The sequence below is a fragment of the Podarcis gaigeae genome (genome assembly GCF_964106915.1).
Source record: "Podarcis gaigeae genome assembly, chromosome: 3".
Lineage (NCBI taxonomy): Eukaryota > Metazoa > Chordata > Lepidosauria > Squamata > Lacertidae > Podarcis > Podarcis gaigeae.
The window spans coordinates 71,922,801-71,936,614 of NC_139680.1; the positions used below are offsets into that span (position 1 = coordinate 71,922,801).

The following is a 13,814-nucleotide window of genomic DNA, read 5'->3' on the forward strand; positions in this document are numbered from 1 at the left end:
GTCAGTCAGCAACTACTCTTTTTCAGCCAACATCGTACTGCTGATAGGAGAGCCTGATAATACAATTTAATTATAAAAACAGTCAGGAATGGGTGCTTCTGAACACAAGCTCTATTTTATGGCAACTACAATGCACTTAAGGAGACAGAACCACCATTCTTGAGTACATGTGTGCCAGGCTGCCAAATACCCATTGTTAAATTCTTAAAATCAAAATGCACAATTTGGTTCAGAGCCTGTTTGTTGCAGCTTGTGAACAATTCTTATCCTCTCGAAAAGTTGTTATGTGTGTATGCTGAACAATTTCATAAATAAATAAATATAAAAATGCAGTATTTGTAAGGCAAGATGTTTGATGCAATGTTTCAAACTGCTGGGTGGTTCTTTTTAAAAGGCAGGCTACAAAATTCAGGGATGGGATGACATTGAACGTTTCCATGAATTTTAATGAAATGGTGATGCAAAAATATTGGACACAGCAACTGTGGATGGCAAAAACATTCATTGATTGTAATCTGTGGAGCACCTTTTACATTTCCCCCTGTTAAACAGGCACTCAGTTCTTCTTTTCCAGGCTGTGAAGAAGAGAAAAAATAAAAATAAAAAGTTGATTCAAGGAAGTCTTCATCCAACAAGGCTTATGAAGAAAACAAGTATGAGATAAAAAAAACTGCTTAGTTTATCTCATTAATTGTTACAGCAATTTTTAAAAAGTGTACTCACTTGAATTTAATTAATCGTCCTCCTTGGATAAGTTGTGCGCCTTCATTGGTAAAGTGACAAGCAAACAGCAACCAGTTCCTTGGCTGCACCTTATATGCAAACCGCATGAAAGTCAACGAGTAACAGCAGAGGGCTGTAAAAGTAAAATTAACAAGACTTTAGAGTATTCTGGAACTCTGACTAGGCAGTTCCCTCCATTTCTGCAATTACTATTTCGATTACATTCCAAGTGAACCTCTGTTCACACTGACAATTAGATATATGTATTTCATCATCTTACAATTACTACTGGAGCAGATGCTTTTGCTACTGAAAATACTAAGTAATCATTGGGCTGTTTGGGGGGATTTTTTTGCTGCCTATACGTCCTAAAAATTGTACTTCTACAAATCTCAGGGTTCCCCTCAGCATACTGTGATTATCTCCCTCTTTCTCTCTCTCTCTCTCTTTTAAAATGATATTAGAAGTTTCAAAAATTACAGAAAAAAGAAAGGAATAAAACATTTGCATTTGCACTTGCCCTGTCAAAACAGGTTCCTGCGTTGGCTCCTGAATGGTTTCTGTATAAATATTCACTGTTTGTCAAAATTTTTGACTGCAACAGTCATCAAATCCATCTTCTCATGCATCTGCTCCAACAAAGCGCTTGTCTTGCAGAAAGCAAGCACCAAAACTTCTTCCAAACACATTTTTATTCAAGGTCAGAGTCTGGTCCCACGATCCTAATCTCCACAGCTGTGAAATCCCCAGATCGACTCCAGCAACAATTTCACAAGCTTCCTCTAGAGGAGACAATTTCTATTTGTATCCATCTTTTGAAAGCAGGTCCAACAAAAGAGAATTACTTTCATTTTTCAACTTCTTTGTTTCTTTTAAATGTAAAAGGCAACATTGGAATCAATTTGTTTCTCTTCTTAACTATCTGTCAAAAGACATTCCATTCACAGTCTATGAACTTCCCCAAAAATCTCTGTCTCTGACACCCCGTTCCCAGGTTTGAGACTGTGGAAATTTATCTTTCTTTACTCTCTCTCCTGCAGACTTGAACAATCAAAATTCCCCCTCTTTACTCCTGCTTCCAAGAGGGGTTTTGATGGTTAAAACTGGAGGAATTTTAAACCTTTATATATGACTTTCCTGACTTTAGCTTGCACAATTTATCTCCCTCTTTTTCTTAGTGGGTCTATTTTGGCCCCATTTCTCTTGGGACTAACCAAGTTCTTTAAATGATTGCAAGTATCCCACTCCTGTCACAGTAGTTCGGAAAATGAGCTACAAATCAAAGAGATGCCATAGGCCTACGCAACCTCAATTCAGTTCTTCCCTTTGATCAGTAGTTTGTTATTCAGCATTGCCAGGGATGGAAGTGTTTTGGGTTTGTTGCACCTACTCATCATCTGAAAGAAAGTGTCTTTTTGGCATTTAAAAAAAGCTATGAGTATTGTAATATGGAACCCCCTTGTTGAAGCAGTTAAATATTAACTGCTTTTTGTCTTTTGAAGGCTGCAGAATATCTACATTGCTGTATAATTTAGTAGTTCCCAAGAAATACACAAAATAGTTACACAGTGTCTGCGCCCAGAGTTGCTGCCATGTGCAAATAGTGATAGGCAAACCCACGGATGCTGTCACATATTTATAAGCCTCACAGCCTCTTTCAGCAGGACTATATCTATGTCAACTAGCAGCCCCTCCAAGTTCTTTAAATGACTGCAAGAATCCAACTCCTGTCAGATATAGTAGTTCGGAAAATCAGCTAGGAATCAAAGAGATTCCTTAGGCCTGCACAATCTCAGTTAAATTATTCTCTTTGATTGGTAGTTTGCTATTCAGCATTGCTAGGTGTGGAACTGTTCAATAAATACTATTAAATGTAGCTCTTCAAGAAATAGCAATAAATGCAGGTTACACATCTAAAGCAAGTTTGCTGACACTTTAAGAATTAGTTTCATCCCTAGATTAAACATTTTACTTACCAAAGGTCATTCGGCCACTGATGATCTCTGGTGATTTCTTCATATCATTAATAGCAGCAATAGGGAGTCCCCAGTTGGCTACTGGCCCCCAGAAGTGCTATAATGGAGATAATAAGAGGAAAAGATGCTTTGCCCCCTGCTTCTTCATATTTTTTAAACCAGAATTTCAAGATGTAATGCTGAACAGGAGCCATCTTATTTCTTACACACTAAGAATGTGTTGGTTAAAGTGTCTGTCCTCTCCCAGTGTATTAAGTCAAATAAAATGTTTAGCATAGTACATTTACTCTGCAATAGGAGAACAGAAGTATGTATGAAATAACCTTACACTGACAGTCCAATTAAGACAAAGAAAGCATTCTATGTAATTAGGTTTTTTTTACCTAAAAGTCATTTCTCAAATCTAGTGGATTCCCAAAGTTTAGAATAGAAAGAAGAAGTGTACTGTATGCTTTCAGGCTTCTCAAAAAGCTTCAAAATTCACATCATGATTCCTGTCACTGAGGTGTTTTTTAAGGGGAAATGTGTTTATTTGAACATACATATATATTAAGACTACTTAATAGGATATTCAGGAATTATCACTGGGAAACCAGCTGAATTAGCATTGCTAATGTAAGAGGTAAGCAACAAGAATTTTCTGTGTAAGAAAGCACCATCTTTAAAAGCTGCATGAGAGTTGGATTAATTTGGCACTCACTTGGATTTACTAATAATTACTAATAAAGCCTGATTTTTTTTTGGGGGGGGGGGGGGAGGAGAATTACCAAAGGCTCAGGGACCTTTTTTGCTTCAATATGGAGCTTAATTGTATAGTATTGCTGGCTACAAAGATCATCAGTTCAATAGTTTCCTGAAATAACAAATGCTCCCACACACTGCTATTTTGTTGGGGGAGTCACAAACTAATTTTGCAGCCATCAGAGGAGAGACACAACAGCACAATTGCCTTGAACATACTTCAGAGTGCAGCGACCCCTTCAGCTAGCTGCAGCTCCTTGTTGCATTATTAAGCAGTTGCTATATGTACTGGAAGGGACGCAGGTGGCGCTGTGGGTTAAAGCCTCAGCGCCTAGGACTTGCCGATCGAAAGGTTGGCGGTTCGAATCCCTGCGGCGGGGTGCGCTCCCGCTGCTCGGTCCCAGCGCCTGCCAACCTAGCAGTTTGAAAGCACCTCCGGGTGCAAGTAGATAAATAGGGACCGCTTACTGGCGGGAAGGTAAACGGCGTTTCCGTGTGCGGCTCTGGCTCGCCAGAGCAGCGATGTCACGCTGGCCACGTGACCCGGAAGTGTCTCCGGACAGCGCTGGCCCCTGGCCTCTTAAGTGAGATGGGCGCACAACCCCAGAGTCTGTCAAGACTGGCCCGTACGGGCAGGGGTACCTTTACCTTTTATATGTACTGGAAAGAGTCATAGCTGAACAATACTGACAATCAATGAATAGCATTCATCCTTTAAAATGAAGTACTTGTACTAAATGCACCCCTCTCCTTTTTTGGCAGTGGGAGGCAGACACACCAAATGTCATATACAATTTCAAGAAGCAGGTTATATCTTCAGAAGAAAATGGCTGAACAACAATTCTGTCTACACTAGTATCAAGTGCTAAGTTTATTGAGATCTCAGGGTAGCTATTTGAATGTGGGCGTGATACTAATGGAGCAGAAGAAATAATATTTTATCTAACCCATCTACAGAGAGGAACAGCACATCAACTGTGCAGGCTTGTTCATAACTAAGGAAGAACAGCACAATTACAATTGGCAGAAAGAAAGCAGAGACGGTGCCTTACCGTACTGTGTTATGAGAAGCCATAATGTTTCATCATTTAATTGGTACATGAAAGAGAAAATAAATAGTTATTAGCTTTCATGAAATAAAATTCAGTATGTATATGAAAGATGCCACATATAGTTCTTCACAAAAAAGTCAAAGTACTTTAGTGTGCTCATTTAGCAACAAATCACTAAAATGTGTTTTATATTCTCATGTCTTTGGAAATAAGGAGCCATAACTAATTTTATCTACAAAATATATTCAACATGACATTTTCTAAAGGTTATTGCATTATTTGAGATATCCAACTTTATGAATAGAGACAATAAGTTTATTTAGAGGCATTATATGCATGAATGGGATGTAGTAACAGTATATTGTTATTTTAACAATGGTTCTGGACATGGTGCCCCCATTTTCAAAATAAACGCTTCTCTCCTGACCTGCAAAGGGGGAAAGAGTAGTAAAAATATGACTGTGAATTGTCTTCCTCTAGCATAACCATTTAGCTTTAAGGCAGGCAACAGAAGAGAAAGAAAAAGGACCATAAAAAATAGCAGAGTCTTGTGTTACATAAGGGCACAGTGTGAAGGCTGAAAGAATTGCTGAATGCCTATCTTAAGAGCCATGGGCTACCAGGTTAGAAGGAGCTGCAGCATATGCAGCACTGCCCCAAGCTTCACACCTCAAAAATTAACTTTCAAACTAAAACAGAAAAATGGGACAGCCACACATGCATTCAGAATGCAGGACTATATAAACACGTCAGAACTAGGGAGGCATACTTTGAATATTACGGATGGTACAAAAACTCTATTCCTCTTTTTCCCAGGTTAGATATCTTTGGTCACTACGCCACTCTCTCTTTTGAAAGTTTCATGGTGGATCCTCTGCCAGTCACAACAAAAGAGCCACCTCACAGATTTGGAGGACGTACATGAGAAGAAGAAAGCACAGTGAAGGACAGGCACCCTCCTGCACAGTCCCTTCCATGCACATTGAGTTACTGCAGGTCTCCACTTGTTTTAATGAAAGCCAAATCTTTTAAATGCTAAAGTTGGCACGCCAAGCAGGTACCATGGGATTGTAGTTACCGGTAACTTACACACTCCTAATTCAGGCTACTATATTCCATTATGCCTGTATCTGCAAATAATTAAAAGGCTTCATTATTCCACGTAACAGTTTCTCTCTCAGCATCCCATGCATGACCCGTTAATCACCAATTTAATGTCTTCATTCTGTCATTCCCCCGACCTCGTGCTCTTGCAAGTCAACATATTTCATTTACTTTACCCCAGAACGATGATCCTAACTGCCCATATGAAAAGGTCTTTATTATCTAGGATCTTACTTAGTTTGCCTAAACTTTACACGTGCCTGAATGTTAAAAAAATTCCCAGTATAAAAATATCTCCTTTCTTCTTTCTCAGGGATCATCATCTGCTTTCTCCTTTAAAAATGCATATTATTCCAGATAAGGATTGCAAAAGAGCTGCATATAAGGTGGCCTTTAATAATCCTGCCAGTCACATGGAATCCACTGTCCATGAGATCACTTGCAGCTGCAAGAACATCCAAATTATCTGGGCATATTGAAAGAATCACCTCACTATCTCCTATTTGGGTTATGTGAGAAGGGAACCTAAACAATTCCAGTGACTAAAGATTCTAGGTTCTTGTTTATGTAGTAAATCTTGCATAGCTCGACAAGGCATAGGACAGTTCATTGTTCTATAGTCATCTTGCCCATTCTCTCAAGAGGCTCTGACTTTTAAAAAAACATTTAATAAGTATACTTTAAATCAACACCACCTTTTCAGAACTAAAATAAATTTGATCACATAGGCACTCAACAGCATGACCAGGATGTGCTTGGTAACAGTTTATGGAGGAATAATATGTCTCTTATCAAACATTACCACCTGAAAGCCTGGGGAATACTGAAATTAGCTGAGCAGAAATGTAGTATTGCAAGCATTTCAAGACATACTCCCCAAAGTCCTTTGTAACCTGCTTGTTCTTCCAAAGTTTAAACTGAGAAGATACACTGGAAGTACCTTAGATTGCTTCAGTAAGGAAATCAGTATGGGCATATCTACACCAGAATTTCCTCTCTATCGTTTATAAACAGATGTGTACAGAGACAAAAAAGAAGCTCCATGCTAATTCCTTAACTCTTGTCATCATATGGCTCCCTTTGGTTTATGTTTGATGCCTGTCTTGCATATCCTGTTACTTTTTTCACTTCCGCTAGAAGTTAATGTTCATATGTAGGCACACTTCTTTTCAGCTTGGTTTTATAAAAGTGTTATCTGTTGTTGCTGGTTTTATAAAACAATTTAACCATTGTTGCTGCTAGAACAGACTTGTCAGTAGTCACTAACCTACCGTAATTTCCCATGAAAAGAAAGAATTGGAGTTCAGTGATCAGATAGGAAAGCCTTACAAAAACTGGTTGCCATCTTCTTGTGAATCATATACACAATTACTAGCAAAAGTAATTGTGGGCTGTATTTGTAATTACTTTTATGGGCCTATTTGTAAAGCTGTGCTGGCATAGTCATGGAGATTTAATTATACATTATCTACAATTAAACTTTCTGTATGGCAAAAATGTAAAATTACAGATTGCTACTGTGAGATTTGAAGAGTAACTAAAAATCTGGGGGTGGGGGAGAGGGAAGCAAACCCAACTCAGATCAAAGTCAGCCCCAACTACAGGAATAAAAATGGAGAGTAAGGAACAGGAGAGAATCGTTTGCAAAAGCATAGATGCAACGCAATAATTCAATGGACTGAAATGAGGTAACCTGTAGTGCAGACAACCTTCGTTTGAAAGTTAAATACTCATTTACTACTAGGTAACCACAGTTTGTACAGCAGACTTTGAAATATATATATATATTTAGTAGCTCCAAGATTTAAAAATTGGATAGTGTTGCACCAGAGATCCCTATAGACACACACACACACTATATATGTGTGCGCGCGCACACACACACACACACACACACACACATATATATATTGTGTGTGTGTGTGTGTGTGTGTGTGTGTGTGTATAAGTTTTTGAACGTAGGCCAGTAGCTGAACTAACATTTATTATACCAGCTACAGAACAACTTACCAACAAGACTCACGAGCAACTCGGGGGGGGGGGGGGAGAGCTCTTACATGGGCTGATGGAAATAGAATAACCTAACCTAGATGTTTTCCTCCTGCTATTATCATTAGTATATTGGTTTTTTAAGGTTTATTTTTTATTTATCAAAGTAATTATACACCACTATTCATTAAAAATGTCCAAGCACTTTACAATGACAGTATATAAACCATACAATTAAAACCATATTGTTGTTGGAATGGCTATGGTAGGTGAACCAGACAGACAGAGCTGGTAAAAGGTGGTAAAATACAGTAAAAAGTTGTGAGAAGAGCGTATATTCTGAATGCTGGCATTAAAATGTATAATTAAATAAAGTACTGATAGGAATGATAAAGCTAGTTCTAGTATATTTTGAATGGAGGCATAAAAATTCATTAAATTAAAGTACTAGCATGTGAATTGGAGTGGTTGTCCTAACTTAAGGAAAACATCATCATCTTTTAAAATTAAACAGATTCTTTGTCTTCTTGATTTCTTACACCCCTGTCTTAAGCAGCAATGTCAAATGACTGGGAAAGATCTGTATATTGTGCAAGCTCTTTCTATCTTGTGCAATATAAGCACAGCATTAGTAAAAACAGATTGGGGTCATCATGGAAATGGGCATAAAGCTCTTCTGCAATCACATCATGTTTATACACGTAGTGTATCATAGTTAACAATTGTATCATAGTTAACAGAACTCAATATTTAACATTAGCGTTTAGCAACAAAGCACCCCACCCACAATTAAGCCTATTTCACTTGCATGGAACAAATCAATGTCACTTTAGAACATGGTTAATCCTAAACATAATTTCTGATCTTAAATCCAATTCGCTCCATGTAATATTTTGTGTCTTCCCACCAGTCATTACAGCACTGCAGGTTTTCTTCATTACTCAAACTTGCTCAATTCCCTTCTTCTGCATGTTGAGGTACCCAAAGGGTCCCAAAGCAGTAGCCTGCATCCTATTCTGTGGAGTAGATTGAGAACAGGTTGGTGCAGAATACAGGGCCTCTCCTTAAAAAGGGATAAATGGCAACTAGAGATGAATAAGATTACCACTACAGCCATGGATGTCTCAGTATGTTCAGTAGAATTTAATCCCAGATAAGCATATACAGCAGAGGAGGATCTTCAGACACAGGACAAATCATCTCCAGATCTCCCCATTTGGCCCATAAGGCTGTCTTCCTTAAACCACACCCACCTTCCCCAAAGCTGACAACCTATGTGGACATCAGGTGTGACTGGGCAGGGAGAGGCACAGCTGCTTCTCCTGCAGAAAGCAAGACTGAGCAGGTCAGCCCACCATCTGATAGGTGATTGACAGATGGGTTGTCCCACCAAACATCATTATGCTATCTGATGACTGGCAGGTGGATGAGACCTGCCTCTTTCAAAATCTGTGTGGGGAATATATATCTATATAAAAGATCTGGTCCACCTGGTCAAAAAGGTTCCCATCTTCGGGTTTACTAGCATTACTGTATTACTGTATTCAGCAGGTGCAGTTGTCATTTCTACAACACTGAGGCTGAAACTGCAGGGCCCGTTCCCCACCCCCACCCCCGGAATATTTACGAGAAGAAACCCCTTCCTTACAGCAGCCTAGCCGACATTTAGCTTCCTATATAGACGCATCGGATGCAGGTGCAACAGCAGCAGCGCACCTTTCACCTGAACGGGCGGGCAGGGTGCTTCCACCGCGAGCCGGCAAACTCCCCGCGCAGGCCCCGTTCCCAAGGACACCGAATGCCACCCGAGCCTCAAGGGTCACCCTGGGCGTAGGGAGGCCCGATTTCGCCCGTTTGCGGGTCAAGAGATGCCCATGTTGAACCACACCACGACCACCCAGAGATGGGAGCGCCCGGCAACTCAACGGAAATCCTGACAGGAGACCAGGTAGCAGACACGACACAGAAAGCAAAAGTGAACGAGCTATATTTCTCCCGAGCCAAGCACACACGGACTCGCAGCCGCGACTCCAAGCCCTCCCGCCCGTGTTTCCCCTTTGATGCGGAGACAGAGGCTGTGTGAATCCACACCACCAAATGCGAGACGCGCCCGCAGCTCCTTCCCCTTCCAGGCAGCGGGTGAGCAGCGCCCTGAAGGCCCCGCGAAGGTCGGCTCGGCCGCGGGGAGAAAGACCGGCTTCCCCCTCTTGCCCACCTCATGAGGTAGTCCCTGAAGTCTTTGCTGCGCAGGTAGTCCGCGGCCTTGCGGGCCAGCGCCGCCATGGCGGAGGCGAAGGAGCGACGGAGAGAAGGAGAAGAGCCAGCCGCGTCGTCGCCTCTGCCGCTTCCAATGACAAGCTCCTCAGGCGCGGAGGACGAGACGCCTCTTCACGACCGGCTTCTGCTTTACGGTAACGCCTCCGTTTTCATCACAACCCGGCTGCCCATTGGCGCAAACGGCGGCGGCGCCCCTTCTCCTCATTAACTTTACAACGAGGTGCCGTAAAGCGCGGGAGGGGCCCCTTGCTTAGAAGTGCCGGAGGCCATGGCGGGGGGGGGGCGGTGCGGGAACTGAATGCCACAACATTTAAAGCCAAATTGGCCTTTCACCTCCCGCCCCCTAGCCGGGCGATGCGTCATGGTGGGCAGGGCTTCTCTGAGCCTCTATTGGTTGCGCGCGAGAGTCTGCTTGCTTCCTATTGGCGAGGGGCGGTGGCACGGCGTGCTGTTCATCCCCCCCTCCCACCATGGCTTTCAGTTGGCCTGTCAAGGGCAAGAAGAATGGCAGGAGCTGATGAGGCCACAGAGCGGGTTTGTTTCTTATTCTTCTTTTCACTATGGCAGATGTGCCTGGGATTGAGGCCATCAGCTGTGAAGGGAGCGGTCCCCTCCTCTTATTTCAAGGGCAAGGCAGGCTGGAAAGTGTTGTCAAAGGGTGAAGACACTGCATTCTCAGCCAGGGTTTAAGAAGACTGTTTTTAGAATGGAGTTTAGGATCAGGATTACAACACTCCCTACTACTTTTTGGACAGTGTGCATTGGATATTATTTTTATAATTATCTTTATTTTTATTGATATCTCACTTTTTACCCCATTTGCACCACTGGCACTCACTGTGGTCACTTTTGTTGAGCTATACACCATAACCCTAAGGTCTGTTTTTCAGTTATGCACCACCACTTCAGATTAGTCCTTTATATATATGAGAAGTTAGGAGTACTTACTTATAAAGGACGGCTGCCCCTATGGTCTAAACCACTGAGCCTCTTGGGCTTGCCGATCACAAGGTCAGTGGTTCAAATCCCCACAATGGAGTAAGCTCCTGTTGCTCTGTCCCAGCTCCTGCCAACCTAGCAGTTTGAAAGCACGTCAGTGCAAGTAGATAAATAGGTACTGCTGTGGCGGGAAGCTAAACGGCGTTTCCATGTGCTCTAGTTTCCGTCACGGTGTTCTGTTGTGCCAGAAGTGTTTTAGTTATGCTGTCATTAGTTTATGTCTCAATTCATTAGACACACACACAGATAGGTACTCAGTTTAAGTACAGTAGATAAACATGTCATCTTTATAACTGGGGGGGGGGGGAATAGATTGTAAGTCTGAGGGCAGGGGCTGTCTTATTTAATTGATTCTAAGTAAGCTACTCTGGGATTCTGTTTGGCTGAAGAGTGGGGTACAAATGTTATAAATTATTTTAGATCCCCTCTTTTTAGTTGCCAGGATCCCCCCCTGCAGTTCTTTAAAAGTAGAAGTGAACTGCTGGTTTTCCACATTTAAATCAAAACACATTGACAAATATCTAGCTAGGTCATACTCAAGAGTAGACCCACTGAAATAAATGGACAATGGGTCTATTCTGAGTATGACTAACAGTGAATATTACCTACTGTATATTTAAAACAGCTACTGGATAGCTCTCAGCAGCTTTCAATTTCAAAAGTGCAAGGAGAGTCTTTATCTAGAAAAGATTATTTTTAACTCAGGGAATGCTGCCTTTTAACATGACTTTTAGCCTCTTCTAAAGCAGGCAAACAAGTTGGATGGTTGATGTTATCTTTGGTTAGAAGCAAGAGATAACGGAAATGCCTGTTTCCCTGCTACCTTTGGATATAAACAGCACTCTTTATGAACTAGCTTAAGCTTGCTTCATCTCTCTATATACCCTGCAGCTCTTCCTCCTCAAGAGAAGTTCTGAATTCTTCTTGTTGCTAACAGGGGCTTTTAAAAGAAGAATCAGAACACCTCCACACAAAATGCCACTTGGGGCTCAATATACCCCAGCTTCACAGGGGCAGTTTCTTTGACTATATGAGTGAAAGAGACAAATAACCCTTCACCTAATTTGTTCATTATCATCACCTTTGATCCAATTCCTCGACAAACACACACAAAAGGCCATTTAGGTCGATGAGTGGTGGATTATTAAACAGTGAGTATGCTGGATGGAGGACTGACCTGAACACTGTAAACACTAATGTCCTTTCCAAAATAACTGGGATCAAGGGGAAAGTGTCAGCTGCTCAAGTACAGTGTGAACTGCCAAGTTTTTCAGAAGGCTGTGAACCAATCCGGGGCTTTTGTCAGGCATAAAATCCTTCTGCCATAGACACTGCGATCCTATATTCACTAGTTCTCGAAGTCTTCTGAAGTGGAGGCTCTATCTGCTGCTGAAACCACTCCTGCAGAAGTGCCTCCGCACATTCTGCAAATGCTTCCCCAGTAAAGTTCTCCCTGCAGACCCCTGAAAATGGAGTACTAGGCAGGCCTGTGCACAGGAAGAGGGGGCAGCCGGGTACACTTTCCCCAGGCCTTGGAGGGCTAAGCAGGCTGGGGGCCCCATCAGAGACTGGCTGCTTTTTGGTTTGAGTTTATAACTATTCTAAAAAGGCTCCCACCCTGAGCCTCAGAGAAACTCTGCCTTGGTCATAGGTGAGGCATGAGTGGCATGGGGAGAAGTATACAGACATGATATACTAACCTCCCACTATGCAATTCAAACACACCAAACATCTATATCAGGACAGGACCAAGACATCACCCAAACCATCCCCAGCTCAGGAGGAGAGGGGAAAGGAAAAGTGTGCCAGGCGGAGAAATCTTCCTATATTATTGGAGTCAATGAGAGAGGAACTGAGCTTGGCTTCTATGGCTCTGAGAGTCTTGGTTCTAAGAAATGTGTTCTCAGAATGGTCCTAAGAACCTTATTCTGAACAGTTTCTAGGTTTTGAAGTTTCCTGCAGTCCCCAGATCTCAGCACGGTAGAGGATTCACCCACTCTAATTTTTCAGAATAGGCAAACTCGGCCCTCCAGATGTTTTGGGACTACAACTCCCACCATCCCTAGCTAACAGGACCAGTGGTCAGGGATGATGGGAATTGTAGTCCCAAAACATTTGGAGGGCCGAGTTTGCCTATACCTGGGTCAAAGTTTTTACCTTCACATCTCCATATATGGAGAGCTTCCTGCATCCATTTCATTTTCATAGCCTGGATATACATTTTTTAATCATCTCCTAGAACTGGAGAGAAGGAACCTTAGATAAACAGCAAAGGAATTGTATAGCTAAAGCCCACAAGTTTTGTTTTATCTTAATTGGATCACATCCACAGCATAGCTTGTATTCAGTGTAGCACTCAGCAAATTGTTCTGTCAACACAAGCATTTCTCGCATGATGGACTATTCGCCCACTCTCTACTCCCCCTATGCAGCCCCTAAATCTGTTCTGGGCATTCCCCTCAACCCTCTGGAGCAAATTTGGGGACGGTGTGGGGCACACACAGCAGGAAGAGAGGAAGGAAGTCCCATTGCACCAGTAATTTTTGCACTAGCACAATTATTCCATTGAATATTGCCCCATACATTTAAAGCACATTTATACTACTTGAGGAATGCGGGTGGTGCTGTGGGTTAAACCACAGAGCCTAGGACTTGCTGATCAGAAAGTTGGCGGTTCGAATCGCTGCGACGGGGTAAGCTCCTGTTGCTCGGTCCCTGCTCCTGCCAACCTAGCAGTTCGAAAGCACATCAAAGTGCAAGTAAATAAATAGGTACCGCTCCGGCGGGAAGGTAAATGGCGTTTCCGTGCGCTGCTCTGGTTCGCCAGGAGCGGCTTAGTCATGCTGCCCACATGACCCAGAAGCTGTACGCCGGCTCCCTCGGCCAATAAAGCAAGATGAGCACCGCAGCCCCAGAGTCGGTCACGACTGGACCTAATGGTCCGGGGTCCCTT

The 13,814-nt window shown here is 42.3% G+C and overlaps 1 protein-coding gene across 2 annotated transcripts; it reads right to left on the bottom strand.

The window, feature by feature from the left end:
* Positions 1 to 719: 719 nt before the first annotated feature.
* MPC1 (mitochondrial pyruvate carrier 1) lies at positions 720 to 10,229 on the bottom strand (the record flags this gene model as incomplete). Of its 2 annotated transcripts, none has more annotated exons than XM_083732901.1 (3): positions 9,797 to 10,229; positions 2,700 to 2,796; positions 720 to 856 (listed from the first exon to the last, which is right to left on the bottom strand). In XM_083732901.1, exons 1-3 carry the CDS (start codon positions 9,866 to 9,868, stop codon positions 720 to 722), a joined length of 306 nt encoding a protein of 101 aa, XP_083589027.1. In that variant the 5' UTR covers positions 9,869 to 10,229. The 2 variants fall into 2 exon arrangements, with proteins under 2 accessions (XP_083589027.1, XP_083589026.1); XM_083732900.1 differs by having other exon boundaries at positions 9,801 to 9,941.
* Positions 10,230 to 13,814: the final 3,585 nt, after the last annotated feature.